The 13,200-nt window shown below is 42.2% G+C and overlaps 6 protein-coding genes across 6 annotated transcripts; 3 read left to right on the top strand and 3 right to left on the bottom strand.

Annotated features, from left to right (window-relative positions):
* Positions 1–2: 2 nt before the first annotated feature.
* LOC108107125 (mini-chromosome maintenance complex-binding protein) lies at positions 3–2,196 on the top strand. The gene is made up of 3 exons (XM_017214518.2): positions 3–1,273; positions 1,331–1,574; positions 1,652–2,196. Exons 1-3 carry the CDS (start codon positions 87–89, stop codon positions 2,033–2,035), a joined length of 1,815 nt encoding a protein of 604 aa, XP_017070007.2. The 5' UTR covers positions 3–86; the 3' UTR covers positions 2,036–2,196.
* Positions 2,197–2,319: 123 nt separating this feature from the next.
* Positions 2,320–3,437, bottom strand: LOC108107126 (ZZ-type zinc finger-containing protein 3). Its single transcript, XM_017214520.2, has one exon. It carries the CDS (start codon positions 3,423–3,425, stop codon positions 2,337–2,339), a length of 1,089 nt encoding a protein of 362 aa, XP_017070009.2. The 5' UTR covers positions 3,426–3,437; the 3' UTR covers positions 2,320–2,336.
* A 534-nt stretch (positions 3,438–3,971) lies between these two features.
* LOC108106982 (hydroxymethylglutaryl-CoA lyase, mitochondrial) lies at positions 3,972–4,987 on the top strand. Its single transcript, XM_017214318.2, has one exon. The coding sequence runs from the start codon at positions 4,158–4,160 to the stop codon at positions 4,893–4,895; it is 738 nt and encodes a 245-aa protein (XP_017069807.2). The 5' UTR covers positions 3,972–4,157; the 3' UTR covers positions 4,896–4,987.
* LOC108106979 lies at positions 4,932–7,522 on the bottom strand. The gene is given in 6 exon segments (XM_041819567.1): positions 4,932–5,271; positions 5,412–6,526; positions 6,528–6,815; positions 6,817–7,030; positions 7,215–7,320; positions 7,397–7,522. Coding segments are annotated over 5 exon segments (1,950 nt in total). The 5' UTR covers positions 7,289–7,320; positions 7,397–7,522; the 3' UTR covers positions 4,932–5,012.
* A 373-nt stretch (positions 7,523–7,895) lies between these two features.
* On the top strand, positions 7,896–9,291 carry LOC108106981 (oxygen-dependent coproporphyrinogen-III oxidase). The gene is given in 2 exon segments (XM_017214317.2): positions 7,896–8,492; positions 8,494–9,291. Coding segments are annotated over 2 exon segments (1,173 nt in total). The 5' UTR covers positions 7,896–7,991; the 3' UTR covers positions 9,166–9,291.
* Positions 9,292–10,258: 967 nt separating this feature from the next.
* Positions 10,259–11,068, bottom strand: LOC108106983 (small ubiquitin-related modifier 3). The gene is made up of 2 exons (XM_017214319.2): positions 10,952–11,068; positions 10,259–10,832 (listed from the first exon to the last, which is right to left on the bottom strand). The coding sequence occupies exon 2, from the start codon at positions 10,748–10,750 to the stop codon at positions 10,478–10,480; it is 273 nt and encodes a 90-aa protein (XP_017069808.1). The 5' UTR covers positions 10,751–10,832; positions 10,952–11,068; the 3' UTR covers positions 10,259–10,477.
* Between the last annotated feature and the right edge of the window lie 2,132 nt (positions 11,069–13,200).

The raw sequence follows: 13,200 nt of genomic DNA, 5'->3' as shown, positions 1-13,200 counted from the left end.
CAGATTTTGGCGCGCCAAAGCAGCTGTTGTGTTTTACCTGAGTCTTCATAAATATTTTAATTTAATTTCTTATACTCGACTGAATAATGCCCAGTGCCATGGATCTGCCGAAAACGCCCGATGAACTAGTTGCCCAGCATAGTGGCAGCTCCGAGCTGAAGGACCTGCTCAAGGATCCCAGTCGCTGGCACTCGATTCCAATTCTCAACTACACGCCAATGCACAAACTGAAGGATCAGACTTTAGTGCGGTTTCGCGGCATGATTCAGGACATGATGGACCCGGAGATTTACCTGGAGCGCTATGAGGTGAAGTCTCCAGATGGCAGCCAACACCTAAAGGATGGAAAGTACAGGGACTGCTTGAAGATGGCCACCGGAGAGGAGATCGACTATAATGCCGAGGGCAACATACACGGGGAGAGACGAACCATGTTCGTGGTTTCTGTGCCGGGCTTAAATAATTGGAGCAGGGAACATGAAAAACAGTGTTGCCCGCAGATCGAGTTGATCAACCTTGCACAATCCCCCAGTTCTGCTAAAAAACGCACATTAGACGAACAAGAATCGATGGAGGTAGACGGAGCCGACGAAACCATCTTCAAACGGCCATGTATGAAGGAGATCCAGCCGGATGGGGAAAAGGTGGGTAACACAAAATCTACCGTTCTCGGCTCAGAGTACCTGCTTAATTCCCCCCTGCCTGGACGACCCAGCATGGCCTGCATGGTAAAGGTTTATGAAGACTTCGACACCTATCAGCTTAACTCTGTAGTCGACTTTGTTGGCTTCCTATCAGTGGACTCCTCGCTGGATGCAGCTACCTTGGAGATAGATGATTGTGAAAACTTGAGTGAACTGCAGGCAACTCACCCATCGCCGTTTCTCATACCCCGGCTACATGCCTTCGGCGTCCAGATACTGCCGCACTCCAATCCGCTACTAGACAAAAGCCTGCGACAGCCAATTGAGCAATGTGAAGAGGCGTACCCATCACAGTTGGCAGTGCACAAGGATCTGCGCATGCTTCTCAAATTATGCTTGTTTGACGACGATCTGGCTGCAGAGTATATGCTCTCCCATTTAATTTCAACGGTATACAGCCGTTCCGAAATGCAGAGCATCGGAAAGTTTGCCCTTAATCTATGTAATCTGCCTAAGGAATGTGTGGAGTTCTCAACCAAGCTGTACGAAATTCTGGAGCTTCTACTGCCTGCGAGCCATTACCTGCCCATGACTCTGGATACGTTAAACACGGCAGCCTTTGCTCCAAAGTGAGTGGGATTGCATTTTTAAGTGAAGTCAATGAGATTTAATATTTTTACTTGCAGGAAGGACTATGAGACCAACAAGCTGGTCTCGGGTATTCTACAGTTGGCGCCCCATACGCATCTCATACTCGACGAGACGTGCATGCAACAGGGAAAGCTGGAGGCGAATGGCGTTTATGCCGTCCAACATTTGGCTCATCTGATCAACAACCAGGAGCTAAAGTGCGACTTCCAGTATTACCAAATAGACTACCAAGCAAATATTCCGGTTCTTGTTCTGAGTGAAGGGCGAAGTATGTTACCGGTAGGATCTTTATGAATTTTTAACATATTTACTAGCGCTTTTAGTCATATTTTAAACTAACATATTCATGTTTTCAGAGTGACTTTGTAATGCCCATTAATGCCGATGCTAAGGCCGTCGAACTTTACAGTGAATCTCTTAAGGCAGCCCATCACTACCTGAAACCGTCTCGCCTTCAGCAGTTTCGTAAGTATTTAACTACAGCACGGATTAGCAGCTTTAGCGTCAGCGAGGAACACACTGAAATGATCCAGCAGGACTTTGTTGACATGCGGAAGGCAAACGTAAAAAGTAATGCTGACGATTTACATGGATTACTGGTCCTTTCTCGGCTGCTGGGCATTGCCCGCGGGAAGGAGACGTTAGACAAGGAAACATGGCAGCTGGCTACCGAGTTCGAGGCTAAACGTCGCCAGCGCCTTCAATCCCTACCGAAATCAGCTTCCCAAACGCGTAATTAATTTTGGATTTTAAGCATTTATTTGTATTACCTTAAGTTATAATCAGTATATAAGGATGAGCTCCCAAAAACCAAATGGATCCTACACCATATTACTTTTTATGGGTTACTATTTTAATAAATTATGCCACTCAAAAAAGTATTAGGCCTCTGATACCCTAGGTAAAGGTAAGCAATTAAAAGATCTGGAAATATGGTTTCCCGGACTTCTGCCATGAAAAGAGTCATCTTAATACCGCTTGATCGAAATCTAAAACCTTGACGATTTTCAAGCTCAGTCCTGTGATGCATTTGGGTTGCGATTAACACTCTTGGTCGACTATAACTTCATGGCTCAAATGTTCGAAGCGCCCCTCGATTAACTGGCTGGCCAGGCAATCCCCGCACAGATTTAGGTGACAGTAACAACTATTGCAACGCCATTGAGTTCTGGTCACAGACGACTCCTCGCATTCGGCACACTTTGACGCCAACATATCGGGCCCGTAGCCATTCTCGACTTGCTGCTTCTCTTCCTGAATGGCTGTCAGAAGCTTAAGACGCAGTTCCTGCTTTCGCTTGGACTCTGCGTCCAGATCGGCATCCACATAATCGTGTTCAGTTTTTGCTTCTATCTTGATTTGCGAGGATACCGGCATAAGAAGCATATCGTTAGCAGGCGATGGAACACGCAGATCGTCCAATGCGATGTCGTCCTCCGGCATTTGAAGCGATATATTCTGAGCAGGAAAGAATGTTGACTTACGTAAATGAACCTTCGGCTTACTCAGGCCCGGTCGGCGATGCTTGGGTATACGACCGGGGACCGGCATGCCAGCATCATGCAGTTTTTGGAAGTACTTCTGGACCCGGCTGAACACTTGTTGGGCTGTTCTGTTGCCCAAAGCCTTGGCTATTTTACCGAATCGCCGCATTTCCACTTCCTCCGGAGGATATTGGATGAGCAGCTGTTCCAAGCGGCGCTGCTCTTCGTTGGTCCACAAGCGATTGAAGTTTTCCGATCGACCGTTGCTCCTATCTCTAATCTCGTCTGTCTGTTGCGACCACGAAGCGGCTTTCGCCAGTGTCTTATCTAAGCCACCTCTTTCATCATTAGCGCTCAAAGTTGGCAACTCCGGCAGCACAACCGTGTTAATGTAGTTATCAGATATAATGGATTCGTTGTTCTGTAACTTGTCCAGCATCAGTTGAGGATTATCCAAGTAGACGTTACGGGTGGCTTCCAGCTCATCGATTTGCTGATGGACACGAATCCTTTGGGCCTGCAGCACGGCCATAGTTCGCAACAAGTTGGCATAGCACTGGTTTCCTCGTAGGGCCAAGTGCTCTGTCTCAAAGTGAAACACATCCTCATCTTCCAGAGATTGATCTTCTATTGGTACTGGTTCCATTAAATATTGCTGTTACCACCGCACACTATTTTACTGTTTACAAAAAACGCGTCTCAAAAATTTAAGGGTATGTACATACATACATACATATATTTACAACATATGGGACGCATAGGCGTAGGCTTACTATACGAAACCCCCTTTGTTGTGTCAAATTTTTAAACGTGCTCTCAATAGGTTTATGTTAAGCTTGATCTTTACAAAGAGCTTATTTACAATAAATTATTAAACAAATCTTGTAAAAATAATAATTATTACGCTCTCAATCACTACTCATCCCTTTTCAATAAGTTTAGACCCCTTTTTAAATTGATTAGACTACACCTTATTCCTACAAATGGAACCGCAATACGAACGCAACAGTTGTCAGCTGTTATCTGCTGAGAGGAAAGAAGAAGAAGAAATACGTAACAATTATTTTCTTTCAAATTTTTTGCAATGAAAATTCCTTCAATTCGCACACTTGCTTGGCTAACGACAAAGGTTAATTCATGAAAAATATTTACAATGTATTTCCGTTAAACCGAATTCTTCGTAAATCAACAGCGCACGGCGGTTACAAAGGCCGGCTGCCAGGTGCGAATTGTTGAAGTTGGTCCACGGGATGGACTCCAGAACGAGCCGAAACTGCTTCCGGCATCCACGAAAATCGAGCTAATCAATCAATTGTCCGAGACAGGACTACAGACCATTGAGGCCACAAGTTTCGTGAGCTCCAAATGGGTTCCACAGATGGGCGATAATGCGGAGGTGCTTAAAGGAATCAAAAAGGTGCCAGGTATCAGCTATCCAGTGCTTACACCCAATCTAAAGGGATTCGAGAGCGCCTTGGAAGCGGGAGCCGAAGAGGTGGCAGTCTTTGGAGCCGCATCCGATGCGTTTTCACTTAAAAACGTTAATTGCACAGCTGCTGAAGCCATCGAACGTTTCAAGCCTGTTCTGAGGGCAGCCGAAAAGCATGGAGTGCGCGTGCGAGGATATGTATCTACTGTGGTAGGCTGCCCTTATGAGGGAGCAGTTGCGCCGTGTGCCGTGGTCAAAGTTGTAGAAGCCTTGCATCAAATGGGCTGCTATGAGATTTCCTTGGGCGACACTATCGGCGTGGGAACTCCGGGCACTATACGTCGAATGTTGGATGAGGTGACCAAGGCCGTACCGGCTAATAATTTGGCTGTTCACTTTCATGACACTTACGGCCAGGCGCTGAGCAACATACTGGCCTCTCTCGACTACGACATTCGAGTAGTGGATTCCTCGGTATCTGGCTTGGGCGGATGCCCTTATGCTAAAGGAGCTTCTGGCAACGCAGCCTCTGAGGATGTCGTCTACTTGCTGCATGGCATGGGACTTAACACGGGCGTTAATCTGGACAAACTCATTCAAGTGGGCCGCTATATTTGCACCGAACTGGGCAGGCCCTCCGAGTCTAAGGTCAATCGCGCCTGGAAAGGTCTTCAGCCACGAACCTAGAGTTCCTGATATCTTTACACAACGAAAACGAAGGCATTTACTAGCACTAATTATACAATACATTTATTATTATTGTTGCAATATAAACCCTAGGAGAGTGAGTTTTTCTTAAGAGCTTTAAAACTTCTGGGCATCTCTAATCGTGTACAAGGACACGTCACCGGAAGCGAGCGACAAATCAGCCAAGCTGTGGTTAGCGCGCCGAGGTATGTGTGTTGAGCACGGGTTACTGATGGCCTCGCCGGGCATTTTCTTTTTCCCATCATGGCGCAAGACAGTTGGTTGCACGGCCGAATTAAGGTATTTCTGAATGCGAGGTACCTTGGGCATGGGCACAGGTGTTCGTTCATCCACCACCTGTCAAATGAAATCAATTGTTAATTAAAAAGCTTTATTTAAAATGGCCAAAGCAGTTCCAGTTTTCTTAATATTATCATATTTATAAATAAATAAAACAGTAATTTTTAAAAAGAATTGTTTCGCTTGATCTACCGATTTTGCATTAATATTCTAAATATGATAAGCCTTTTGGGAAGAAGAGGACCAGTAGAATCTATGCCTTTTAATAGCCCCACCATTTCCTTCGCCTTAGGTGTTCCAGTCTCTGCGGTAGATACCGTATTCATCTGACACAAGCGGGATTCCTGATCCAGCTCACTGATGGCCATAGCATCTGTTCCGGTTGGACGAAATGTACTCATAAGTGGAGCAGTACCAGATTTCTGGGTGTATGTGCGAATGGGACTAACGATGTTGGCGTAGGGCTGCTTCATTTGCTGTTGACGACGTTGAGGAATGCCTGAGGATGCAGTAAAAAACTTCTTCCTGGTCCACTCCATGCTAAGGTCGAACTTGGGAGGCTGTTTAATTTTGCTGGGGGATGCTACAACTGGTAGTGGCTTATTATATGAACGCAACGGCAATGATGGCTGCAAGAAAGCAACCGACGGCGATTTTGGTGTTTGTTTGGGAGAAATCAAAAAAGTGTTTTGTTTTTGCACTGGGCTTTTAGGAGGGATTGCGGTGTTTGGTGGAGCCCCACCAGCCATATACTCCATGCCCTTTTTCATCATATACTGCATTTCCTCCATAGTATCATTGAAATGTAGGGAGTTTTCTTTATTCTCAAAGCTCTCATCCGATGGTTCGATATTAGTGGTATCTTTTACTTCGACTGAAGAACCGCGAGAAGTATCTTCTTGCTTTATTTCCGGTACAATCTGCACGTCCTCTTCGTCAGAAGAGGACAGCTCGATTATTGTGTCCTCTATGTCCTCCACCTGTTCTTCCTCCTCCTCTTGCTCCTTTGCAATTGAAGTCAACTCCCTTAGACTGCCATGAAGATCGCTTATAAGCTCCAGCTCTTCTCCTTTTGACATTCCCGGAGGCTTTGCTTTGGCAATTGCTGCGTAGAACAGATCATCGACGTTTAGCAGTGCGCCACTTAAAGAACTATCCGTAGCCGTTTCGTAACAACTGGAAGCATTTGTCTTCACTGTGCGAGCGCTTAGAAAGCTAGTGTGGGAAGACACATCCGATTCCAGTTCGTTGTCCTCGATGATAGTCGAAGGCCGGAGCAGGCCCACCATTTTGACTGGCGACACTTTAGCCTTCAATTCTAGTCCCGAACCAGGATGCAGACTCATCGATCCCGGCTAGAGTGTTATCCCAGAAACGGGATGGCGCCTCCACATCTTCCAACTGGGTGCATTCCACACCCTTGACGGGACTCTCGTTTTCTAGTAAGTCATCATCAGTGCCCACTGCCTCGAGCATTCGCCGTAGTGCATCAATCTCCTTCTGATCATCGGTGCTGCGATCCTTGGCCCTGGCCATCACCTGGCTTCGGTCTTCGCTGTGCAGGTACTGGAACAGTGTGCTGTCAGGGTCGGAGCCCGTCTTATCGCACATTCGCTCGAAAGGCACTGAAGCTGTCATCGCCATCTTCCAAGTACTCCGAGGAGCCCACCTCGTACATGGTATCCTCGCCCAGATGGATAGTTTTTTGATTGGAAGTATTCGTTGGAAGAAATTTTTTGATCCTGGACTCCAGCGGTCTCCTAAGATCCTCATCTATATCTAGACTGTATCGCATATCTTTCGATTCATCCATTTTTACGGGTTTTTTCGGCAAGCTGAAAGTATTAACTACAAGTTTAAAAAAATTCACAACTGAATATATGTATATGCTATTTATTTTGATATCATTTTTGACATGCAGGCATTCAAAAAGGTTGTCAACGCTGGATCATCAAATATCTATAATTTCGAACACTAGTGCAACACTATTCCAAGGAAGAGTTTGAATTTCGTATTTACCGTTCTGTCATGAGAAACTCACGGAGTTTCTGACGCCATTCTTCAGTGTTTTGGAATTTCTTAATATCAGACATCGCGTCCGTGTGCGTGTGTCCTGGGTGAACGACTCCAGCCGAAGGGTAAGTATGTGTAATTGCGAGTTGCCTATAGTTTGAAGCTTTTAAAGTCGGTTAGTCACCTACCTTGTGGCTATAGTTTCGGCGAGTTTCTCCTATATTTTCCACAACGTAAACTCCTATTTTAACACTTTTGTACGATCGACGCGCCTGAGTTGACGTTTATTTCAAATGCCACGGCAGTGTGCCCGTTTAAGGCACACGTACTTTTCAATGGGGTATTCCTTATTGCCGAGAGCATAGATGACAATAAAAATTATAAAACTACAACTATTTCTTTAAGACTATTGTAATCCTTTGGAATATTTTTATTTAGATTTCAAGTGTTCCAAACATTTACGGGTTATATTAACACTTGACATTCGTCTAAAAAATCTTTCGTATGCATAGTGTTAATATAATAGTAAAAGAAGAATTACACATAAAAAAACATAAAATTACAATTTAAAAATGCAATACCATTTTTAGGAGTTCAACATCAATATATTTATGACGTATTAGGTTTAAGAAAAATGATGACAAACTTCAAACTTCTAATATTACAACGGTCACACTAGCGACTATGCAACTATAAATGCCGGTGGTGAAAGATAACAAACAGACTGCGTTTCTGGAAAGTACTTAAATGAAGTTTAAAATTTGAAGTAGACGATAACACAAAATGAACACACTTCGTCACACAATATCCCTAGTATCGCTGGGTACCTTCCAACTGGTCCGCCGTACAAAAGGCCAGCATGTTCGGGGCTTTCTTCTCGGCACCGGGCTAGGTTTGGCCAGCTTTTCGGCGGTCACGTACGCACATTCTGCGGAGGCGGTCAACCCGAAGGTCAAGGGGGTGCAGCTGGATACCTCACGGTTTATGGCAGAGCCCATTACGGACTCCAAGGCGCTGCTGGAGGACAAGGATAACATGCGACACCGTATGGAGATACTGATCATGGAGATCCAGGCACAGTTCTGCCGAGCCCTGGAGGCGGAGGAGAATTGCGGTCAGAAATTTAAGGTGGACCGTTGGGAGCGGGCCGAGGGCGGAGGCGGGATCACGTGCGTCCTACAGGATGGTGATGTTTTCGAAAAGGCTGGCGTTAATATATCCGTTGTCACCGGTTCCCTACCTCCAGCTGCAGTTCAGCAAATGCGGGCTCGTGGAAAGAACCTGAAAAGAGGGCGCTGCCCTGCCATTCTTCGCCAGTGGCGTTAGTGCCGTCATCCACCCTAGGAATCCACATGTACCCACTATCCACTTTAACTATCGCTACTTCGAGGTGGAGACGGCCAAGGGAGAGAAACAGTGGTGGTTTGGTGGTGGTACGGATCTGACACCATATTACCTCTGCGAGAAAGACGCGTGCCACTTCCACCAGACTCTGAAGTCCGCCTGCGACGAGCACGATGCCAGCTATTATCCGCGTTTTAAGAAATGGTGTGACGACTACTTCCGCATCAAGCACCGCAACGAAAGTCGCGGCATCGGCGGTATCTTCTTCGACGACATTGATTCGCCCAATCAGGATGCTGCCTTTAACTTCGTGTCCAGTTGTGCCCGTGCAGTAATCCCCTCCTACATGCCGCTGGTCAAGAAACACAAGAACCGGGAGTATGGAAACAACGAGCGCCAGTGGCAACTCTTGCGCCGCGGACGCTACGTAGAGTTCAACCTAATCTACGATCGCGGCACCAAGTTCGGGCTATACACGCCAGGAGCACGATACGAGAGCATTCTGATGTCACTGCCCCTGCACGCCCGATGGGAGTACATGCACGAGCCCAATTCCAAATCCGAAGAAGGCAAGCTTATGAAGGTCCTGAAGAACCCCAAGGAATGGGTCTAAGCCGGGGTTTGTTTTTATTTATTCTTAAGTGGGAATTGGTGCCTTTCACACTCTTTTTAAAACTCCATGTGTAAATATTTTAATCGTTGTTGCAAATAAACATGACAAAATGTTAAGTTTCATTAAGATTTCACATATTTTTTTTTATAAATGAAAATATAGTTTGTACCATTTAATCTAAAGAATGGATTGGCGTTTGCAAAAGAAGTAAATGATAACATTATGGAAAGTTTTAAATTTGTAATGTTATTTTAATATGTAGCTACATATATAGAATTTGAGTACAAAAATGATTTTATCTGTAATCCCAATTCACGGATTCCACTTACATACATATGAATTTTTCCTAATACATTTTTTGGTAGTATTTAAAAGTTCTACAATTTTTGAAGTATAGTCGGGTGTACCACTGCTTAAAAAAACATTTAATATGAAGTGTGAAATATATTTCCGTTAATCTCATAAAAAGTAATTCACAAAACTAAAATGATTACAGATATCGACTTATATATGTAAATATAAATTTTGAAAAGTGTTTTAGATTTTTGTTTAAACAATTTTAGAAGCATAAATAAGCATCCATTATGTTATTAATTTTTTCGAACTCATCTCAGATTAAAAGTGGTAACATTTGTGTATGTATATCAGAATTTTTTGCACAACTGTACCTCGAACTTGAACACATACATGGTGTACATACAAAATTATCATGTAGTCTGCGTGCAAAAACATACATGGGGCTTAGTACTACAATTTTCTCAATTTTGAGGTTATATCAAAATACGTACCTCTATGCACTTTTGCCCAGAAGGTTCCATAAAATGACGTCACATACATTGAGGTTATGTTTTCATAGTCTACAGATTCGCCGGTGTACATACTAATGTACTTTTCCCGCAAATTCAGTGAGCCCCGTTGTGTATGTATACCAATTTGCACGCACACACACGCATTCAACCCAGTCCTAAAATGCACTTGAATACCACAGAAAGTGTGTGTGTGTAAGGAGGGACACAAAGCGGGAAATTCGCGCCGGCTATTTAGGGTAGCAAACAAAAAACGAGCGCCGATCAGGCAGGTAAAAGACGCGACATATAGTTTATAAAATGCTTTATTTTCCATGTTTTGTCTGCAATAGTTGTAAGTTGTGGTCTTTCATACAGACAAAATCTACAGTTGTACTAAACGCACTCTTGTTTCGATTTATGTTTTCTGCCTGTTGTGTTGGTTTTTTCATATTGTTTTGGATTCTTTTTGTGTTTTGTTGTTTGTTAGTTATAAAGGGTGGTGTAACTAGCTTAACTACGTATATTTATAGAGCGCCGCCTGTCTGTTGCTGGTAAACCTCGATGGTATCGCCCTCCTCCATCTCCAGCGAGGTTGGAGTGTCGTTCTCGTTGATGGGCTGTCCGTCAAAGCGGAAGCGCACCACCTGCATGGAAAGTCCGGCTCGGTCACAATAAGCGTTCATCAGCTTCCGCAAGGGTGTGTGCTTCTTGATTTTAAACTGGACCACTGCGTTATCCTGTCCGAGCACCTTCAAGTTAATGTGTTCAGTTTCGCCGCCTTTCTTTTCGTCAGACATGTTGTTTTTTTTCGTCGTTGCTCGTCGGAGCTGCTTAGTAGTCAACGAAGAAGTTTTTGCAGTGCGTCGAATGCCGGGCGTGCTGTACGAGAAACAAGAGAAAATGCCGTATAAAATAAGCGCAAATTAGAAAATCACACGCGTAATGTTTTGAGTAAAGTGCAGAGCAGCCGTAGATCGCGAAATGCATCAAAAATTTACCTAATTTCTTCCGAGTTTGATGCTCGTCGATGCTGTTGAAATTTTCCACAAGCGGCTTCCTTTTGCTTTCTGCTACAGCTACACGCCAAAAAAATCGACGTATCGTTACTATCGATGTCACTCAACACTTCCTAATATCGATGTTACCTCTTTAACTATCGATATAATCACTGTTTCAACAGTCACTTAATATACAGAAATTAAATACACCTCGATTAACACTAGAATAATACCGAAATGTAATAAAACCAAATTCAAAAAAATTATAAATTTTCAAAAAGGCAATAAGTAACTAATGAAACATATGTATATGCATATATACCGATGATAAGCTAAATAAAAATTTTGACCTGACAGATATTCGGCTTATATATGGCAAAATTTACTTTTCCGATTTTTTTTTTTTTTTTTAAATTTTCTTTTACATATTTATTAAACATACTAAGAATGTATCAATACAGGAAAACAGAAAAAGTGAAGAAATGCCCTAGTCTTAGTTTCGAAATCCGTTACTTTGTTCACAAATTTAGAAGTAAATATCTACTTTGAGTAAAATATAATATTATGTATAATATATGTAAAGTGTAAATATAATAACGAATTTCTTCAAGACTCTTAACAATTTCTTCATAACTTATTAAATAATAGTGATTCTAAATAGATATACAACTTATATAGTCGAAAACGCCGTTTTTACGTTATACAACGATACAAATTATATCGTATAGAATTTGAATTCAAGACGTGAATGAAGAATAGATCTTGGCATATGTGTTTGTTTATATTGATTTATATTACCAGCTTCTAAAACTGATCACAATCAAGCAAAGGATTCATTTGTCTTGATTATTAATACAACGATAGGATCACATAAATTAAAAAACATTCTGTAACTAATCAAAAAGGGATTTAACTTAAGGGAATTGAATTAAAAACAAACCAGTAAAAAAAGAAATGTTTTAAAAGACTGGAGCCGAGTTGAAAATGTAACATATATACCACACCTCTGGACGGACTTTATAGAGACTTGTATATGAGAGATTTATTGAGTTTTAAGAACGAAACTGAATAAAATGCAATGACTTACTTATCCGGTCTGTCACTTCAAACAAAGGTCCTTGTATTTTCGGACTCAAAGAAATACTATTACTATATTTTTTTTCTTTAATTTCTTATGAAAATAAAAAGTTCATAAGTGTACAAGTGCGGCAAAAATATATAAAAATAAAAAAAAGTATCGTCCAATGCATAATATTTAATGTTCCGACTTTTTAAAATGAATACATTTTATTAAAGCTCAAGTTTTAATTTGTTTTAATTACTTATAACACTAAGGCGTTTTCCATTACTTATTCAAACCAATTATTACCAAAAGCGTATAGAATATCATAACATTCTTTTTTATAATTTAATCAACGTAGAGCAATCCGTCAGGAATTCATAAAAATTTTGTTTAATTTTTCTTTTATCCAACCAAACCGATCTTATTGACAACGCGTAAAACAAATGAATCAAGTTTTTTGGGTTTGAAGCAAAATAGATGTTTATTAATTGGTAAAGCTAAGTGATATTTTTGAATGATCACTTATCACTCTTAATTATGTGGTAATTTATAAGGTGCCTTAGCTAGTCGATAGTTCATTCCCCGTAAGTCACAATCGTAAAAATCAACTGCATGGGTCCTATCTACCAAACAATAGTAAAATAAAAGACCCCACAATTTTGTCTGTGTCTGTGTCCAGAACCCAAGATAAATAAATTGAAAAGACCTGATCTGACATGTTGTTACCAGTAACCAGTTACCAAAAAGCAAACCTTTGTGGAGTTCTCTTATATTTTCGAGTTTCCGCAGCGGGTTCCTCTTCAGTACGATAACACTCAGCTCAACGTACATGAAAATATCGAAATGGTAAATTGGTTACAGAAATAATGGATAAGTAGGTTGCCACAGACCATCAGAGCAGTTCCCAATGTGTACCAAACAGAGGAAAGCTCCCTTACACTCTAGCGGCCGAGCAAATCTTACCAGGGAAAACTTACATAGCCAGATATTTTTTAAGTTCTGAAGGTTTTAAAAATTAGCCCGATTTAACTTACACACCACAAGAGGTAACCCACAGCGGAAGAAGAGGAGGAAAGTATCGGTAGCTGTCTCGATTCTAGAGCGGTCCTAGAACAGTAGACGCATGGATTAGTGAGGTTTGTGCTTAGACCAAATTACCTGATGTGGGCTTGGAATTTTGGCTTTG

Source organism: Drosophila eugracilis, unplaced genomic scaffold, assembly GCF_018153835.1.
Source record: "Drosophila eugracilis isolate 14026-0451.02 unplaced genomic scaffold, ASM1815383v1 contig_764, whole genome shotgun sequence".
NCBI classification, from domain to species: Eukaryota; Metazoa; Arthropoda; class Insecta; order Diptera; family Drosophilidae; genus Drosophila; species Drosophila eugracilis.
The sequence above is the reverse complement of the archived record's forward strand: the minus strand, read 5'-3'. Positions and strand labels throughout refer to the sequence as shown.